Source organism: Sminthopsis crassicaudata, chromosome 2 (assembly GCF_048593235.1).
Source record: "Sminthopsis crassicaudata isolate SCR6 chromosome 2, ASM4859323v1, whole genome shotgun sequence".
Taxonomy (NCBI): Eukaryota; Metazoa; Chordata; class Mammalia; order Dasyuromorphia; family Dasyuridae; genus Sminthopsis; species Sminthopsis crassicaudata.
This window is the reverse complement of record NC_133618.1, coordinates 409,611,966-409,632,770: the sequence shown is the minus strand read 5'-3', so window position 1 is coordinate 409,632,770 and position 20,805 is coordinate 409,611,966. Positions and strand designations below refer to the sequence as shown.

The 20,805-nt window shown below is 36.4% G+C and overlaps 1 protein-coding gene across 2 annotated transcripts in view; it reads right to left on the bottom strand.

Moving 5' to 3' along the window:
- Nucleotides 1-822: 822 nt before the first annotated feature.
- Nucleotides 823-20,805, bottom strand: part of ADRA1B (adrenoceptor alpha 1B) — a 105,280-nt gene continuing 85,297 nt past the window's right edge. For both annotated transcript variants that reach the window (XM_074291955.1, XM_074291956.1), the window contains exon 3: nt 823-2,002. In XM_074291955.1, coding sequence (XP_074148056.1) covers nt 1,434-2,002 — 569 coding nt within the window. In that variant the 3' untranslated portion in view covers nt 823-1,433. The remainder of the gene's footprint in view (nt 2,003-20,805) is intronic.

Genomic DNA, 20,805 nt, shown 5'->3' with positions numbered 1-20,805 from the left:
AATACATTTATTTGCTGGTTATTAAGTTATTTGATGGATTATTGTGAATGGGAGAAGGGAAAATTGTAGGAGGGAGTTAATTTCCTTTCATTCCACATGTTTCTGGCTACCCTTTACTCTGTAAGGTTGAGGTGAGATTTAGAAAGTCAGTTTGCCAAAGGCAGGCAGGGTCTCTCATAGCCTGATGAGATGGCTTGGTATAGAATGGTATTATGATCCAGTAGAAAGAATACTGGAGTAGGTTCTAGACATAGGTTCTAGTAACAACCCCATCATTAAGCAAGTGGAGTTGTCTTGGATAAGTTACTAAAAAGACATTGGACCCTAGTTTTTCACCTGGAAAATGAGTGAATTGGCTTAGATTATTTTTTAGTCTGTGCTCTGAGATGCTCAAGGAGAGTATTATTCTCACAAGTGCTAAATCATGAGAACTTGTTTGATTATGAGCCAGAGATCTCTTCATGTTGAATTTGTATTTTCAAGTTTGAAGGACAGCTGACAGAGAAGGGGATGCTTAATCTAGGTGATATAAGAAGAAATTTGTAGAAGAGATTAATCTTTTAGGTAAAGGGTCAGATTGGATGACCTGTGAGATTACCTGAAATCTTTCATAAACCAACCATTCTAAGAAACTGAGATTTAATAAAATGAGAGGGAAAAGAGTCCATCTGGGAAATGAAGGACTCATTTAGGAAGGATATTATAGTAGTCCAGAAGTGAGCAGAGAGGAAGGAAAGAGAAGGGGATTGGACAGCCTTGGAAGAGGAGGAATCCTGAGGCCAGAGCTATAAATAGAACAAGAAGTCACAAACTACAACAGTAAACACATGAGAAATGACTTTTAATGTCTGATTTTTTTCCCCCCTAAAGTGCCAATGTTCAGTGAAATACAGGGAAGGGCTGAACAGCGATTACTGAGACCGCTGAGAGGTACAAAGTTAAATCACAAAACAAAACGCCACTGGTTTCCTCTTTGACTCACATTCATACTTTCCCCACTGGGGTGCCCATGCACACACACACATATATACATGCATACCACATACATAGACATTGTATATCTACTGTTATATACATATGTATATTATATATATAGAAATATATAGCGCGACTCATTTCATATATGCTTATATTGTAGCTGTCACCTAGCAATTCCACAGCAGCTAAGCATTGAGCTGCATGTATTCCTTTTTACCTGCTCTGGGCCTAGATCTTCCTTATAATTGGAAACAAGTCTGGCACCCGTGCACCTGCCAGAAATGCAGTTATCCTTTGCTCACTTCTCTCCTCCCTTCAATTTCCCTTTGGGAATCTGTGTATATTGAGAGTTGAACTTCCTTGTTCCCCTATGTTTTCCCCAGGGCAGGAAACCAGGTGTGGGGTCTGCCAATGAATGATGGAGCGGGATGAGGGGGGATATTAGGGATGGTCCCTTAGAACTGATTTGGCCCCAGGGGCATGTTTTTTTTGAAGCCAGCTTGGCCATTGGCCATGTCAGCAGCTACCTCACAGCCCCCATTGCTGTCTAGCCCTGGGTTTCCCTCATGTTCCGCTAGGAATTTGAGGGTGAAGAGGTGGCCTGTGTCTCGGTGACGCCCTGGTGGCTCTGGGTGGGGTGGGCTCAGGAAGGTGCCAGAGCTCTTCCATTCTGAGAAAGTGTACATCTCCACCTGTGGGTGGGTGACTTTGCTCAGGTATCCAGGGCTGGGGGTGGCTGAGTTTAGGGTCCTCTGACTACCACTTAGGCAGCTCCCACTGTCCTCCAAAGAGTCCTTGCGAGAATGTTCAAAGGAGCCACGATTCCAGGCTCGATAGTTGTAGTTCCACCAGCCTAGCCGATTCCGTCGATGGCACTGGCATCTGATGATGCGGAGGAAGGCGCGCTTGAATTCCTTGCTGGAGCAGGGGTAGATAATGGGATTGATACAACTGTTGAAGTAGCCAAGCCAGAAGACCACTTTGAAGACAGTGTCTGGGGGCTTCAGAGTAGCAAACAGGGATCCTGTGGGGTAGAGAGACAAGAATAGAAAAGTAACAGTTTAACAGTATCTTTGCCTGTAACTCTCTGCTGAAATATGATTGCTTTCCATTGCTGCTCTCATAAATGTTTCCATTTCTGCTCTCATAAATGTTTCCATTTCAGTAATTCATACAAATAGCAATATTCTGCCAGACTACTTTTCTCTGTAGGGTGATCTTAGGTTAGGAAGGGACCATACCCTAATAATTGTTTGGCAGAGCACTCAGAATGGCTATGTGATAAAGCTAGGTATAAAACCATCAACTTTTGAAAGTTAAAGGGATTTAGAACTCATTCTAATCCAACCTCTTTCCCATCTTAACTGATGAGAAGACTGAGACCCAAAGAAGAACCCAAAGCGATTGTCCAAAGTTATACTGCAAGTTCATGGCCATAAATCTGACTTCCTGTTTCCCAGTCCAGTGTCCTCCTTTTTTTAAAGTTTTGTTGAAGTATCACAGTTATTTCTCTTCTACTTGTGGGATATTCTCACGGCAATTCTTCCCTTGTAGTAGAGGAAAAGATTTAAAGAAAACCACTTGACTCATGAACTCATCAGACAACATATGCAACATTCTTTGCTCATAGTTTGTTTCCCACTTCTCCAAACAGAGGAAAGAGAAAGGCATTTCCTCATCTTTCCTCTGGGACTATAACTGGACATTATAATTACTGTACTTTATTTTATTGTTCATTTAGTTTATGTTATTTTAGTCAATGTGGATATTATTTCCCTGGTTCAGTTTACTTCATAGGATCATGGATTCATAACTTATGAGCTAGGTAATATTCTTTTTTATTTTTCCTGAGGCAATTGGGGTTAAGGGACTTGCCCAGAGTCACACAGCTAGGAAGTATTAAGTGTCTGAGGCCAAATTTGAACTCAGGTCCTCCCGACTTCAGGGCTCGTGCTCTATCCACTGCATCACCTAGCTGCCCTGAGCTAGGTAATATCTTAGGAGACACTCCAACACTTTAATTTTACAGATGAGGAAATGAATTGACTTTTAAGAATGCCAAATGATTTGCCTGAGATTGTATGACTAGAAAGTGATTGAGGCAGTATTTGAATTCATCTCATTAATCCAAATCTATTATTCCTTCCTTTATATTTGGCTTTGGAATACACAATATGATTTTCTTTTCTTTATAGCAGATTTACCTTCTTATTTTCATATGGCTTGACTTATGGGCATACCCTTGAATGCAGCATACCTTTATTGAGGCAGCATTTGAACTCAGGTCTCATGACTTTCAATCTAGAAATTCCTTCATTTACTAGATGGCTTTGAAATGCACCACATGGTTTTTTTTTTCCCTTGCCAAAAATTCATCTTCTTAATTACACATAACTTATTTGAAAATGATTTTGGGGCAAATAGGTGGGACAGTAGATTGGGTACCTTCCTTGGAATCAGGAGGGCCAAAGTTCAAATTTTGCTTCAGATATTTACTAGTTATGTGACTCTGGATAAGTCACTTAATCCCAATTGCCTGAAAGGAAATGAGGAAGGAAGAAATAAAAAAAGACAGAAAAAGGGAAAAAAGACATAAAAAAGAAAGAAAAGACATAAAAGAAAGAAGAAAGAGAAAGAAAGGAAGAAAGAAAGGAAGGAAGGAAGGAAAGAAGGAAGGAAGGAAGGAAGGAAGAAAGAAAGAAGGAAAGAAGGAAGGAAGGAAGGAAGGAAGGAAGGAAGGAAGGAAGAAAGAAAGAAAGAAAGAAAGAAAGAAAGAAAGAAAGAAAGAAAGAAAGAAAGAAAGAAAGAAAGAAAGAAAGAAAGAAAGAAAGAAAAGCAGTTCAAATAAGATTACTCATGTCAATCAATGTGTCAGGGAGGGAGGGGCATGGTAGAAAAGTCTATAAGTGAGGTACAATCCTTTCTTGCCTCTGAGGAGAGAAAGCCTAAAATGAGAAAAGATTTCTAGATGTCTAGAAGATTTCTAAGGCATCTGTCTAGCTTTCATATTCTATGAATCTTGAGATCAAAAACATTGCCAATATGGCCCTTGCCCAGAATAGGCACTTGATAAATGTTTTAATTGAATTAAGTAGCAGTGAATTCCTGCACTTATTCTCAGTCTTACCACAGAGGGGCAGAGTCAGCTTCTATTTTGCTTGGGTAAGAGACTGAATCAGCAATAACCTCTCAGGGCCTGAGTAGGGAGGGATAAGATTCCAGACATATTTCTGACCTCCCTCTCCTTACAACAGAACAGTAGCAGGCAGGAGAAGGGGCCCTTTTATGCCATGCATAGCTTGTTCTAGTGGTTGGCACAAATAGTTAATTAGGGAAATAATTGGCATTTGGTCCAAACAGAAGAAAGATGCCTGCTAATATTCCATTCTTTTTAGGGTGTGTGTCTCTGTTACAGGAATTTGGAGGAGCCAGAGGAGAAAAGATCTGAGCTGCTCCTACCATAAGGATCTTACAGGCTGGGGTTGTGAGTCAGGCTACCTGAATTCTATTCTTGGTTGTATCATTAATTCATTATATGATGTTGGGGATGTCATTTGGCTGCTCACTATCTTAGTTTCCTTATTTATAAAAGGGTTTAGAAACCTTATTTTTTAAAAGTGATTACAGATTGAAATGACTAAGAACTTGAAGATAGTATTCACAAAGGAGGTATTTATTATTTCCCTCTTTTTTGGGGACAGAGAGCAGGAAATGTTTGAATAAGACCATGTACATCACTTGAATATTCCTATGACCTTCTAAGTTTCACTCTGGAGACCTTATAAAGAACAAAGATGAAAGGATATTACTGTAACAATTTCAACATATTGAAAAGCTTCCCCCTAGTCTCTTACCTTACCTTTTTTTCCAGACTTGTAATTTCGTTGGCATAGGGAACTCAATGAGAACATTTATTTTGCCAGTATAGGTAGGCAACTTTAGTTTATAGTCTTATAGTGTCTGAGAGGTTGCCAGGGGATGTATAATTAGTATGTCCGAAGAACTTCAATTCCGATCTTGCTGACTTCAGCAAGAGGCAGTTCTCTAACTATTACACTATGTCATACTCCCTTTATTAGAATAGGAAGTAACCTTTTTCATTCAATTTGCCTATGATTATGAAGGCATCATCCATTAGAACTAGACAGGAATTATGTAGTCCCAGACTTTGAGAGTTTCTGTTATAGAGGCTATAAAATAGGCTGGCAATTCATTAAAACTGGGTGTTACAGAGTCACAGAGAGGACTTGATTGAATTGATGCAGAAGGAAGGAAGCAAAACTAGTAGAACTATAAACATAATGATTTCATTAATGTAAATGGAGACAAACTAAATGATACCAGATTTCAGATTATGTACAATAATCAATCTTAGTTCCAGAGGACCAATGATGAAATCCAGTTTCTCTCAGTGCAGAGGAAGTGGACTTTCTGTGTGGAATTTTGCATATACCATCAGATCTTTTTGCTGTTTTTGCTTAATTGTTTTTCTTTGCAATAAAGGAAGTTTCAATGGAGGAGGAGGATTTATTGAAAAGTGACTGTGGTATATAAAAGGCTTAGAACTAGCATATTTAAAAAGGGAAAGCTTGAATCTTGAACTAGGCATGTGAGGTGTGTGTGTATGTGTATGTGTCTGTAGAATGTTACTAGCTCCATGTGTGATCTTACACAAGTCGCTTAACCTCTTTTGTGTCACTCATAACTGGTAATGTTCATGCATGTTCTGTAAGCAGGGTTGTATACTAAAAACATTGGTGAACTTGGAACCACAAGATTTGAATTCAAATCCTGCCTCTGCTTTTTAACCATAAACCATTATCTCAAATTACTTAATCTCCTGGAGCCTCAATTCCTTCATCAGCAAACAAGTATTCTGGGCAGGCACTTCCAGATCTTGATCTGATCCTGAAAACTTAAACAATGTTTTAAGCTCTTTGAGTCTTAGTTTCCTCTTTTGTAAAAGGGGAGATTTGGGCTAGATGGCTTTTAAAGTCCCTCCTAGCTCTAGGTATATGAGCCTTCCTATGAGCCTTTAAACTCATGAATTATGGTCATGATAAGATTCATAGGAAAAAGTGAAATGTTTATGGAAGTGCCTTAGGAGCAGAGAGTGTGTGGAAGTTCAACAACAACAACAAAACAACACTCCTGTATGCTACTACTTTTACTACTACTGTTAATTTTACTACTACAATTAATATTACAACTACTACCACTACTATTATTATTATTGGTATTTACCACCACTATTATTATTACCACCACTACTATTTATTATATCTTCTATTCCTTCTCTTCTTCCTGCTCCTCCTCTCAACAAGAGGGAACTATGTGCCTGGAACTTATTATGATTTACTTCTCTTACTCCTCCTCCTCCAGCTGGGTAGGGAGCTATATGCTTGGAACTTAGTATGATACTACTACTACTACTACTACTACTACTACTACTACTACTACTACTACTTCTACCACCACCACCAGCTGCAGGTAGGGAGATATGTGCCTGGAGCTTACTATGATGAATGATAAGTTAATAATAATAAATATTATTTTTATATTGTATAACATTGTAAAAGATAAATTACCATAGGGTGAGAACAAGGTGTTAAAAAGTTTGAATGGTAGATAATCAAAGTAGAAGCCCCATATATCATACTATATTCTCTTAAGGATTTGGCTATAAAACGGTTCCTTATAATAAAAGCCTGATGTTACAGTCAGATTCCACAGCAAGTGTTAGTCTTGTCTCCTTTATAAAGTCCATTGGAAGTGCCAGGTGTTTACTCAATTCTAGGGAAAATGACAAGAGTAATTGAAAGTGTTTAGGAAGTCAACCATGTCTAATCTGAAAACATGTTAAAAGCTCTGGACTTGGAGTCAGAAGAATCTTTGCTCTGCCACTTAACTATAGTCGTGTTTTGATTCGATCTTTCTGAGCTTTAATTTCCTCATCTGTAAAATGGAGAAAATACTAACTGCCCTTGTCTATATCACAGGGCTGTTTGAAAGATCAAATGAGGGAAAAGTGAAAAGTTACAATTTATAAAACCCTGCACAAATGTAAGTTATGATTTCTGCTTTTTTGCCCTGAGCTTCCCTTGATCCAGGCTGTGCCAAATAGTCAAACTAATACTTTTTTGGCTTCTGGGAAGATGGTTTGCAGCTTTCTAATTAATGTATTCCTAATGTATTCTCAGGATGGCTTCAAGGACAGCATCAACAAACAAAGAATGGTTTTTACACTCTGAAATACAATAAAACTTTATTAAAATGTAAAAATCTAGGGGCTGTTCAAAAGTAGGTGGGCAGAATTTGGCTTGAAGGCAGTAGTTTGTTAGCCTCTACTTCTCTATGGTCACCTGCGTTTTTAGGGAACCTGTTTTCCTTTCAGATAGACAAATTCTTCCCAATAAGAAACCAGTCTTTAGAGGCTATCAGAATTTTTCATTGCCCTTCCTAACCAAATCCTTAATATTTTTTTCTTTCCAGTGGTGATTTATTCCTTTAGTTAAAAGCTTCTGTGATTCCCTCCCTACTTTCCTGTTGAAAGAAACATTAAAGCTGTTATCAGTCATTTTAATTTTAGTATGAATGAATTTCAGACACTTTCATGACAGTTTTTCAATGGATGCTGAGTTCCTGAATGGTGATAGAAGGAATACACTAAAGAGAAAAAGGACAGAAAGCAGAGAGATTAGGAAAGCATAGTCCTCTTTTTATCATGTTGTTTAGGGCTGGTGATGATGATGGAACTCTGTTTCACTTCCAAAGGATTCCAAATTTAGAGCTAATATCTCAGCTGTAACTCTGCAGCTTCTCTACCCCTAAATAAAGACTAGCTGGCAGATACCTGATCTTAACCTCCTGGGCAGCTTCCTCTCCCCCAAGTTCAACTTTGTTTTCAGACTTGGATCTTACCCTAATGTTTCAATTGATTAATATTTAAATGGAGTAATGATGGGCAGCTCTCTTGGTATTCAGAGTAACAACTATTTATAAATTACTCCCCTACTCAAAAACCTTTCATGATTTCACATTTCTTATGAAATAAAAGTCTAAAACACTATAATTTGGCCCTGTCTATGGGCTTAGTCTTTTGTGCCTTCTTGAAAGATGACATGTGTTCTTCTGCCTCTGTCTTTATTTATTTCCTAATGCCATCCTTTCCCACCTAATTTTTATCTGTCTCTTAAGCACTCCACTTAAGTCTTAAATCTATTAAGTTTCTCTGAATATCTTAGCTTGTGACCTCTTCTTCCTCTTATAGTACTTGTTTTCTCCCATTTATTTGGAATCCTCTCTAGATTTGTTAGTTATCTTTCCCTGGGCTGGAAGTATATCTTATTTTCTCAATTACATCATCAGATCTTTGAGTGCAAGGACTGCACTTTTTACAGCTTTGTCTTTCCCAGATCATATTGTAATGCCGGAGAAACTGAGGCAAGATGGAGATTAGAGAGTTTTTAATATTTTATTAATTGGAGAGTTGAATTAACTGGATAGGGCTCTTGTCTCAAAGTATCCAGTGACAAATGGGAGAATGCCAAACCCTTTTATAGCTTTCAAACAAAGAAAAGAAGAGTGCGAAAAGTTCTTACAGAACCTTTGGTTCTGTCAGGATGGGAAGAGCAATAAAAGCTTTACTGAAAACTAGAGTCAGGATGTTTGAATAAACAGAAGTAAGGATGTCAATTGAAGTATCTGGGATGGTCTTATCTCTTGGATTATTTTAGAGGGACAGTTTCACAAATTCTTTGAAGGCAGAGGGAGCTAGGAGCCAGGATGTCTGATCTGCTCCTCATTTCCCATTGGTAATTTATAACCTTAGAGCAAATGTTCCTCAGTCTTAATGAACCAGAGGGGTTTTACAACTTAAAGGGACTGAGGCAGAACAGTTAAGGAAACTGAGATAGAACAATTCTGGGAAACTCAGGACAATAAGGGAAACTAGTGCAGGGAAACTGAGGTAGAACATTTCAAGGAGACTGTGGCATAACAATATAATGGAAATATTGGGAATCATTGTTGCACAACAAATATTTATTAATTGACAGAATTCTCCATAACCTCATTCATGCTGTTCATTTTATCTGGAATGACTTCTCATGTATTTTTCTCTTTTCTAAATCTAACCTATCCTTTAAGGCTCATCTTGAAGGCTTTCCTTTCATGAAGTCTTTTCTAGCCATTCCATCCCATATACATCTCCTTTAAATTTTAATTATTATCACCTTCCTGATAGCATGATTCTTTTCAGGAATGAAGGACTAACAATGATGTGGGAGTAGAAGCCGTTGTCCCATTGTAGTTCCAGTAGGGGCAACACAAGTCTCTTTTTCTTCCCTCTTCTTTTCTCCCTCCTTTTCCTCTATCCATATAAGGGATCATACCTTTACTTTCTGGTGCTCTGCCCAAAGGAATAAAAATTTTAATTGCTGAAACCTTGTGAGATATCTTGGGATTTCCAGGCTAGCTTTTTTTTTTTTTTTTTTCTTTAAGGACCAAGCCTTAAACTCTAATCTCTCTGGCTTTCAATGATTGGCCAACAATAAATCCCAGGCCAATCTTCACTTGGTCACTGGGCTATGATGGCTCAGAATGAGTGCAAAGAGTAATTGTTTCTATTTTGGCCAGAAACCTAAAGGATCTTTCCTCCCAGACTGATTTTGTTTTTTGTTTTTTTGACTAGGTAAAAGAGGCCATCCTTTGCCTCATTTCTTATCTAGACTTAATCATCGAATTGGCATTGCCTCAGTCAAACTGAGACGTGAGAAAGACCTTAGATTAAAAAGGCCAAAGCCTCCCACTACATCTGGAGATATTTCCAATAGTCTTGATCTATATCTTGTCACTGAACCTAGATGGCTCTGTTGAAGAAAGTGAGGCTGGTAACTTTGCACAAACTTCTCTCACTTAAATCCAGTTCATTTGCAAGTCATGATATCACCTTCCTGATGTCATGGTCCTCTTCAGAGAATGAAAGACAATAAATATCACATAATTTAGCATTTAATCGTTAATTAATCTGTCAGGGCCTCAGTTTTCTCTTCTGTTAAGTGAGTAGATTGTAAAAAATGATCTCTAAGGGCCTTTTACTTCATTCATTTTTAGATTCTACAAAACACTGCCTTAATATTCAAAAGAGAAATTAAATGGAAAAACATTTAGAATATGAACAAATAGGGCTTATAGAACTGGCTTCTTTCCAAGGAATAGGTAAACAAATTAGTGCTAGCTCAGGGCGGGATGAATCTTTGGATGAAAGCCTCCATGAAGAAACATACCATGACTATATTCTTTAGTATTTGGTTGGCTGATGGGAGGGAGAGAAAGGAATCAATAAAGTACCAATGATAAGGTATCTTTAGTTATTATCCTTTCTTATCACTTTTATCCTTCCTTTCCCTTTGTTACATTAATTTCCCCCTCTTCTTTCTGACTCATCTATTTGTTCTCTTCTTTCACAGGTAGTGCAGTAATCTAAAGCTTTTCTTGTAACCAAACTGGCTTTTGAAATTACAATAGATTGGTGGGTAACAGCCTGGAATGATTATTCTTACTTCCCTTTACATATCTAAGTTCTAATTACTCTTCAAGGTACAACCCAAATCTTTTCTTTTCCATGAAGTCTTTTCTGACCATATCAGCTAATAGTGAAATTTCTCTGCTTAAATTCCTTTAATGTTTACTATTCATTTGGCAGCCACTTAGTACTGTTATCTTTTTATATCTCTCATTTCTTTCCATTTCTGTGAGGCATCATGCTATATATAGCAGGAAGAGTCCTGAGGATGAGAGTTGAGCTCTAATTCTATCACTTAATAGGGATGTAATTTTGGGCAAATTACCCATTCTGGTGAGAAGTTTATTTAGACTATCTACCTCACAGGATCACAATCAAATGAGATAAAAGGTGCAAAGATAGTTTCTAGAGAGAAAGACATATATATATATATATATATATGTATATATATATATATATATATATATACACATGTATACAGATGTGTGTATATATATATACACATACACATTATTATTAGATAACATAGACAATATCATCCTAGGAAGAGGGATCTCAACGAAGTTGAGTGACTGATGAAAATTCATTCAGCTAGCTAGTAGTAAACTGCTTATTTCCAGAGTAGTGACCTCTCTTTGGGTGTTTGTGGTACAATGGAAAGAGCACTGGGACTGGAATGGAGGTGCTAGATTCTCATCCTTTTTCTGAAACTTACAGCCTGTCTACAGTTTTCCTGTAAAATGAAGGCATTGGATTAAATGGTTTCTAAGGTTTCATCCAGTTCTAGAGCTGTGATATTATGAAGTGCTTATTCAACATCTCTCTAATGAGAATGGAACCAATTGCTCAATCCTTATGCTATGTTCAAAGAATTGCTTTATCCATTGGAAAATTTAGGAATCACAGGATATAGGCTCAGCTGCTATTTCTGTTACCTACGTTTACCCACCTACAAATATTTAACTTTAGCTACTTATATAACCTTGGACAAGGCACTTAAGCTCTTTTTACCTCTGTTTCCCCAATTGTAAAATGAAAACGTTGGTTTTTGTGATCCCTAAAAGCCTTTGTAGCTCTTATTCTACACTTTTGTGAAGAGGCAGAAGAATGTGTATCCTTTGACTGAGCTGATGCCTTATTGTTCTCTCCTTCACTAATTTAGTTTTCTAAGTGAACCTGCCAATTCAATACAAAAATAAAGATTAAGAAAGATTTCACAGGGGAATGAAAAAAAGCTAAACTAAGAAAAGGAATGCTTGAATGTTGGCTTTGAATAAAATGGCGGTTCTGGCTAGCCAAATCAAGGAAAGTCTGAAAACCATTCTTCTATCATATCACCACCTCGTGAAAGTCTGTACAGGAGAGCGTCGAGGGACAAGAGATGTTTAGTCCATAAATTCTTCCTTGATGTACAATTGGCAAAGCCAAGAGCTAAATTCAGAGCGGGAAAGGAAGGGCAACATTTTCATAGGACAGGGAAACAAAACAAAACAAAATATGAGCTCAATAGAGAGGAGAGAGCCAGGCAGTAAAACAGCAAAAAGACTCTAGTTCTGAAAAAAGATGATTTTGCTATGTTGGGTTTAAAGTGAAAGACAGATGGATAGACAAGGAAGCCAGAGGGGTCTCTGATTACGCTTCAGGATGATTGGTATATTGTGTGCCTGGCACTCAGGGCAGTCTGGCAGCCTTAGCCTGCCTATCTCTTGGAGCTCACTTCTCTTCTTGGTCATGTAAAAGGGCATATCACCCAGGAACAGAGAATGCTTCCCTCTCTGCCTCTTTCAGCTGTGATATTTTATCCTCAATCCTAAACATGTCACTGAAACTTAGTAGTTTGTTATAAAAATAGATCCATTATTTCCAGGAGCAAGAATTTAGGAAAAAAAGAAATAATCCATCTACCTGTTCAGTGGTAGCTTTTAGAACATACAAAACCCTAGGTCCTTAGTCTTTCTCTGCCTATTTCAAACTTGTTGCTTCCAGTTGGAGGGAACAACATGGGTATTTCCAACCCATAACCAAATGGAATCCAAGAGAGATAATGAAAAATGCTTATTTGCAAAGAATTACATTTGGCAGGCAGATCCTCATCCTTTCAATCATGCTTTCTAAAAGACACAATTGGAGAAAACACCAACACTAGTCATTCATCTATACTCTAAACTCAGTGGTTTTGGTGAAAGGGTAGCAGGATATCAAGATAAGCTCATTTTGATCTAAGTCAAACCAGATTTCAGGTATATGCTCTAACATGATAATATCATATCATGATAACATAATAATTTCATAATAGCATTCTACTCTCACCATTTCCATCAATTCATTCGTTCACTTACTTCTTCACTAATTCATTCATTTGAGTACTTATGGAAAAAAGGCATTGGAGATAAAAAGAACAAAGCATATAATTTCTGTTCTCAAGAAGCTTATTGTCTGAGTATACAAACATGAGAAAAATTTGTGATTTCAGGATGTAAGATCAAAATTTGTTTATGACTTAATAGTGAAATCTTAGGTAGTTTCCAGAGGCACATTTAGTGACTTGCTCAGAATAATACAGCTGATAAGTGTTGGAGGCAGGATCTGAACCCAGATCTTCCTGATTCCAATTTTGGCTTTACTAATATATCACAATGATTCTATTGTTTTCTAAAAAATAGTGCTCTAAATAATTATTGATCAGAGAAATGCAAATTAAGACAGCTCTGAGGTACTCTCAGATTAGCTAAAATGACAGGACAAGATAATGGTAAATGTTGGAGAGGATGGGAAAACTGGGACACTATTACATTATTGGTAGAGTTGTGAACTGATCCAACCATTCTGGAGAGCAATTTAGAGCTATGCCCAAAGGGCTATCAAAGTGTGCATACCTTTTGATCCAGCAGTGCTTCTACTGGATCTGTATCCCAAAGAGATCATAAAAAAGCAAAAGGACTTATATGCAAAAATATTTGTCACAGCCCTTTTTGTGGTGGCAAGAAACTGGAAACAGAGGATGCCCATCAGTTGGGGAATGGCTGAATAAGTTATAGTAAGTGAATGTTAGGGAATATTATTTTTCTATAAGAAACAATTAGCAAGCTGATTTTGAGATGCCTGGAGAGACTTACATGAACTGATGCTAAGTGACTAGAACCAAGAGAACGTTGTACACAGTAACAAGATTATGTGATGATCAATTCTGATGAACGTGCCTCATTTAAACAGTGAGATGATTCAGATCAATTGCAATAGACTTGTGATGAAGAGAGCCATCTGTATCCAAAGAGAGAATTATGTGGCCTGAATGTGGATCACAACATAATATTTTCACCTTTTTTGTTGCTATTTGCTTGCTTTTTTTTCTTTCTCATTTTTTCCTTTTTGATCTGATTTTTCTTATGCAGCACTGGATTACTTGATGTCTAGAACGGGGTAGGGAAAAGGGAGGGAGAAAAATTTGAAATACAAGGTTTTGCAAGGGTGAATGTTCAAAACTATCTTTGTATATCTCTTGAAAATAAAGTTATTATTTATAAAAAAAAAAGGTGGGACAAAAGTAGATACAACCCCCTTATCCTACCAATATCATGAGATACATTATGAAAACACAACAAGAAATACAAAATGCTTTGCTAGTTTGGAGGAGAGAGAAATCATTCCTACCTGTGGGAATCAGAGGAGGCTTCATGGTGAAGAGAGCACTGAAATAGTGTAGACTATTATGCAATAACTTGTTAACAGAAGATTCCAGCTAAGACAGGAGCTTGAAAAGTAGATTACTACTCTGTTTTGTTTTGTTCTTGTTATTTCAAAAATCATCAGGCATGGTCCAGGAAATAAATACACAAAACTAGTTACTTAGGATCATGGGCCTTAGAGCTGGAAAGGACCTTAGACATTATCTAAGCTTCTCATTTTACAGATGAGAAAATTAAGCTTTGGATTTATCCAAAATCAGATAGCAAAATCAAGGATAAGGGCCATTCAAGAATGGTAAGACATTTGTCAGCTAATGAAAATTGGTGAGCAAACTGGATCCCAAGTTTAATTGCTATAAAATGATGGGAAAAGATAGCACTGCTTGCTAATTAGCAAATAGCAATGTAATTAATCTATTCAATCCTTCAAAGCTGCATAGTTGAAATCTTGGGTACAATTGTAACTCTGAAGATGTTCCAGAAGATTAGGAAGAATAAAAAGCTCACACAGACCTTAATGTAGTTAATCTAGATTGCTTCATTAATTGCAGTTCTCCTTTTTAATAATGTATCTGGTGATACTATTTATGTTCCATACTCAGTCTCATGACCACATTCTTTTATTCAGAGATTTAAATTGAGCCCATTTATTTCTCTCTTGAATTTACAGATAGCGTTAAACTTTCCCTGGCTTACACAGCCCTTTGCCTTTTGAATAGAAACAAATTTATGCCCAGATTTCCAATTTAATTTCTAAACAGCCTCACTCTTATTTTTAAACATAATATGTTTCCAAGATAAAAAAAAATGGAACCACTAGAAGAAAAAGTTGCCTATCTTAGCCAAGCATTTAACTTTCTCTACCTAAGCAATATTGTATAGTGGAAAGAATACTTGATTTAGATTGAAAAGAATGTTACTATGAGTAAGTCACTAAATCTCCTTGTGCCTCCATTTCATTATCTGTAAAAATGGTATAATACTATTTATATTACCTATTTCAAAAGATTGTTCTGTGCTATTACTAGAATAAGGAGGATATGTCCTTGGCTGGGTGATGATATCACCCAAGAAGCAGTGCATGAATGGCTAGTGGGGTAAGACTAGAAATGTTGGACAGAGCTGAGCAGCCACAAAATGAAAGAGAAAGGGAAGAAGAGAATAAATGACTGCAAAACTATAGGACCAACTGGAAGATGGGAGAAGGTTTTATGAAACTGGTAGTTGGAGTATGCTGCTTGTCATTATTTTTATATTGTTTATCTTGTATTTTTATTTAAGTAAATGTCCTTTACATCACAATGATGTAAATATATATATATATTATCTGTGTGTGTGCGTGTGTGTGTGTGCGTGTGTGTACACATGTGCCACACTGTCTGGCTAAGAATTTGAGGGAAAAATGGGGATTTGTTAGCAATGAAATATGGACCCAAATAGATTCTAGTTACTTGCAGGTAGTATTAAGTATTATCTCTTGATCTCAACCTTGATCTCTATCATGTCTTTCTCTCTGTCTCTATCTGTCTCTATCTTTACAATTGTTGGAAAAACTGAGCAGTGATTAGAATGAATATGGAAAGCTGTGATTTTTTACTTTTTCTTAGGATCATGCTGTCTCTTGTTTTAACTAGGATGGGTGCAAATCTTTTGGCCACTAACACAGCCACATTGAACACTTCAGACTCTAGATCAAAGCCACACATTTGCTAGATATTCTGGAAGATAACAAAAGCCATTCAGTTTCTCTTGTGGCCAGAAGCAGCAAATAACTCAATTAGGTTCTTGAAAGCAGTTTGCCCAGTGAAAGCTAATTAAATTAGGGTATTATTAGTTGTTGCAACTTCTTTTTAACGAATCTTTATTACATTCAACTATGCAGCTCAAAGGTAACTGTATTAAATGTTGGCAATCTATTCACTAGTTTTTATTTAATTTTTTAATGGGATTCCCACCTATCTGAAGACTCAGATCCCTGTTCTTCCTTTTACTCCATCCCTTACTTCAGAAATCCAGTTCAGGACTAAAAGAATCCTTTTTTTTTTTTTTTTTTTTTTTTTAGTTTTCCTTCTTTTCTGTTTTCCTATCTATTAGACCTGTTAAGACCTTAGATTAAAAAGGCTAAGGTCTCTCATTGCATCCAGAGCTATTTCTAGTTGTCCTGATCTATGCCTGATCACTGGATCCAGATGGCTCAAGAGGGGAAAGTAATGCAGGTAACCGTGCACAGCCCTCCCCCCAAATCCAATTCACGTACATGTCATAGCATCACCTTCCTGATGTCCTGGTCCTCTTCAAAATTAACAACAACAGTGGATGGAGAATTTGAGTATTGTTCAAAAAGCCTCTTTGTCCCAAATATATATCTCATCTGTTTGTAACAGTACCTAAAATTCCCACCATTAATTGCACATTTGGATGCAGGAAAATAATACATTGAAATTCCTATTAAAATGTTGAGTAGAGTGAGAGATAAACATGCTATCTTGTTAACATGTTAGTGGACAATATCTTATTTCTTAACTAGCTGTCTATCTAGGAGATAGGAATCTCAGTTGTTGCCACCAATTTATAAATTTGAGAAAATCACATTCTTTGAGTCCTTATTGAACGAGATGAGGTGAGATCTTTCAAGACAGTTGTGAAAATCGAGTAAGGCTTCATCTACTTCAGAATTTGAGTAGGCCTGAAGGACTTTGAAGATTGAGTCAAGGGCATACTTAAATCCCCTTTCTGCTATACTCCCATGACATCATTTTCTCCCTATTTCAGTCAAATATGGGCAACTATGTACTTATTGGTCAAGTTCAATTTCTTGGGTAGTTCCTGTGTTTAGAATATAAGATCCTCAGCCAATGAGGATGAGGGTCAGTGGTGGAAAGAGGTATTTGCATTAGGGATTAAAAGTGTTAACCCTGCCCCAGAAGGTGCTTCCTCCCTACAATTGCTCAATGGGTGGGACTCTAGATTCTTGGGAGAAAGCATAATAAACTTTACTTTGCTTCTAGAGCTTGTTCTAGCTTTTTCATTAAATGGTGATCCCTCACCATTTCTGTACCACACATTATCAATAAAATGATGGTCAACATGATGCGGTGAAGAGTGTTGTATGTAGAATAAGAGATCCTTTTTTAAAATCCTGGTTCTCCTAATAATAACTACTAACAGTAATTGTTACACTGGACAGAACACTCGTCCTGGAGTCAGAAGGATCTGAGTTAACATCTGCCATCAAACACTTGCTATGTGACTCTAGGCAAGTTACTTAAACTTCTGCCTGCCTCAGTTTCCTCAAGTGTAAAATGGAGATAATAATAGCACCTATCTCCCAGGGTTGTTGTGAGGATCAACTGAGATAATATTTGTAAAAGATTTAGTTTAGAAATACAATCAAACTGCTAAGAAATTACTTTACAGAATTAGAAAAAATAAAATTCATCTGGAAGAATAAAAGGTCAAGAATTTCAAGGGAATTAATGGGGGGGGGGGGGATGCAAAGGAAGGTGGACTAACTGAACCAGATCTAAAACTATATTATAAAGCAGAAGTAATCAGAGCCATTTGATACTGGCTAAGAAATAGAATAGTATATCAGTGGAATAGGTTATGTACATAAGACATAATAGTCAATATATTTGATAAACCCAAAGATTCCAGCTTCTAGGATAAGAACTCACTATTTGATAAAAAAATTACTGAGAAATGGGAAAATAGTATAGCAAAAACCAGGCATTGACTAATCTAACATCCTATACCAAAATAAGGTTGAAATGGTTTCATGATTTAGACATAAAGTGTGATACTATAAGCAAATTAGGAGAACAAGTACTAGTTTACCTCTCAGATATGTAAAGAAGGAAGGAATTTATAGCCAAAGAATTAAAGAAGATTATGGAATGCAAAATGCTCTATTTTTGTTACATTAAATTAAAATAAAAGATTTTGTACAAACAAAACCAGTGCAGCCAAGATTAGAAATGAAACAGAAATCTTGGGAAAAGATTTTACTTTCAGCATTTCTGATAAAGGCTTCATTTCTAAAACATATAGAGAATTGACTCAAACTTATAAGAATACAAGTCAAAGGATATGAACAATTTTCAGATGATAAAATTAAAGTTATTTCTAGTCATATGAAAATATATTCTGAATCACTATTGATTAGAGAAATGCATATTAAGACTCTGAGATACCATTTCACACTTCTTAGATTCGTAAAATGACAAGAATACATAATGGTAAATGTTGGAGGGGACATGGGAAAACTGAAACGCTAATGCATTGTTGGTGGAATTGTAAATAAATCCAACCATTCTGGAAAGCCATTTGGAACTATGTCCAAAGGACTATCAAATTGTGTATATCCTTTGATCCAACATTGTCTCTAATGGTTCTTTATCCCAAAGAGATCATAAAAAAGGGAAAAGGACTCATATGTGCAAAAATGTTTATAGCAGCCTTTTTTTATAGTGACAAGGAATTAGAAAGTGAGTGAATGCCCATCAGTTGGTTGAATGGTTCATAGGGCATATGAATATAATGGAACATTATTGTTCTATAAGAAATGATAAGCAGGATGATTTTCAGAAAGAACTGGAAAGACTTCCATGAACTGATGCTAAGTGAAGTAGGTAGAACCAAGAGAATATTGTATATAGCAACAAGAAGATTATGTGATGATCAATTTTGATAGACATGCCTCTTTTCAACAGTGAGGTGATTCAGGACAGTTCCAATAGACTTGTGATGGAGAGAGACATCTGCATCTAAAGAGAGAACTATGTGGGCTGAATGTGGAGTCACCTTTTTTTTTTTCTTTCTTTCTCATTTTTTTTCTTTTTGATTTGATTTTTTTTTGCCCACTATAATGAATATGGAAATATATTTAGAAGAATTATACATGTTTAATTTATATTGGATTGTTTGCTGTCTATGGGAAGAGATAAGAGGGAGAAAAAATTTTTAACACAAGGTTTTGTAAAGATGAATGTTGAAAACTAGATTTGCATGTATTTGGAAAAATAAAAAAGATATTAAAAAAGATTTAACATAGAGCCTGGTATTTAAGAGGTGTTTTTAAATGCTTGTTTCCTTTCTTGTTTCTATCTATGTAACCTTGAGTGAAAGCTCCCTTCTTAGCTCTAAATGTATGATCTTGAATATGTTATTCTTTCATTTTTATAACTTGTATCTGTGGGCTGATATTTGGATATGGTTATTTTAGATCATTCTGGGTACAGAGGAAAGTAAGTAAGCAGAAAAGTGACGAAGAGACAGTGTTCACCTTGATATAAGGAAAAACTTCTTAGTCATTAGACTTGTTCATTAGTGGAATAGGTTACAGCAGGATTTTGTATTAGTCAATGTAGGATTTAACTCAGAGTCTGGAAAAGTGTATATGGATTGTTGTAGAGGGAATTCCCACTCAGACAGGTATTGATTAAAATGACATGTGATGGTCATCCCTTCTAATTCAGATTCTATGATTTTTTTTTTTTTTTAAGATAAACAAGGAAACAAAACAAGTGGGATAAAAGAAGGGAAACATGCAGGGGACTGGATGGCCCAGATTGTTAGAACACAGTCACATCTTCCACTCAGCCTGCAACACTAGAATGATTACATTACTGATTTATTTTATGTCCACACCCTGTCTTGAACCGAATGAATCAAAGGATCCAATTTTGGGCTCCCTCTGCTCTCTCTTTCTCTTTTCCATTCTACTTTATTGGTTTCATACAAGATACTTTCTTGTAACAGAGACAAGTGTCCCTTAATAGCCCAGGAATCTGATTAGATTGTATATTTTCTTAGTAATAAATACCAGAAGTGAAATACTCTTCCTGTTTATATTAAAAGAATTTTTTTGTGGTTTAAATCATGCTGTTTTGCTGCTGAAAGGTCAAAACAAAAGGTGAAGAAGGGTCAGCTCAGCCTCCTAGTGCTTCTACTTAACCCATTAACCTGATTTTATCAGGAGTAAAAAAAATTAACTTTTCACCTTGATTTAATTAAAGTGATAAACATATCCCCATAGGTATGCAGAAATAGCTTTGGTGAGCGTTTCCTTTCATCCTTCCCAACCAGGAAAACATGGTCAATATTTATCTTATGTAAATTGTATTCCCTATTAGAAAGTGACCTCCCTGAGGGCAGGAACTGTTACTTTTTGTTTTGGGGACTCCAGGCACTTTAGAGTCATTTAAAAGGTCCATGCTTGTTTAATTGAAATGAAGAAATGAGGTTAAATTTACTTTGTGGAGGTAAGAAAAGAAGGAAGGAGTTATGTAAGGATTTCCAAAGGTTGATCATGAGCTATCTTCAAGTCTTACCTGGTTTATCACCAAGTAGATCTTAGTCTTCATACTTTTCACCACAGTAGTCAAAAAAAATCTGAAGCACTCCTCAGCAAGAAAAGATAGAATGTGGGGAGTATTATGTATAGCAGGGGTAAATTGTTTGAGTATCTCATATATGTTTATTACTTTTTCTATAATATATATTATCATATTATATAATGCTTTAGGGCTTGCAAGGAATTTTATAAATATTATATCATTTTATATTCCTAACAATGCTGAGAGGTGGGTGCTATTATTATATTATTATTCCTAC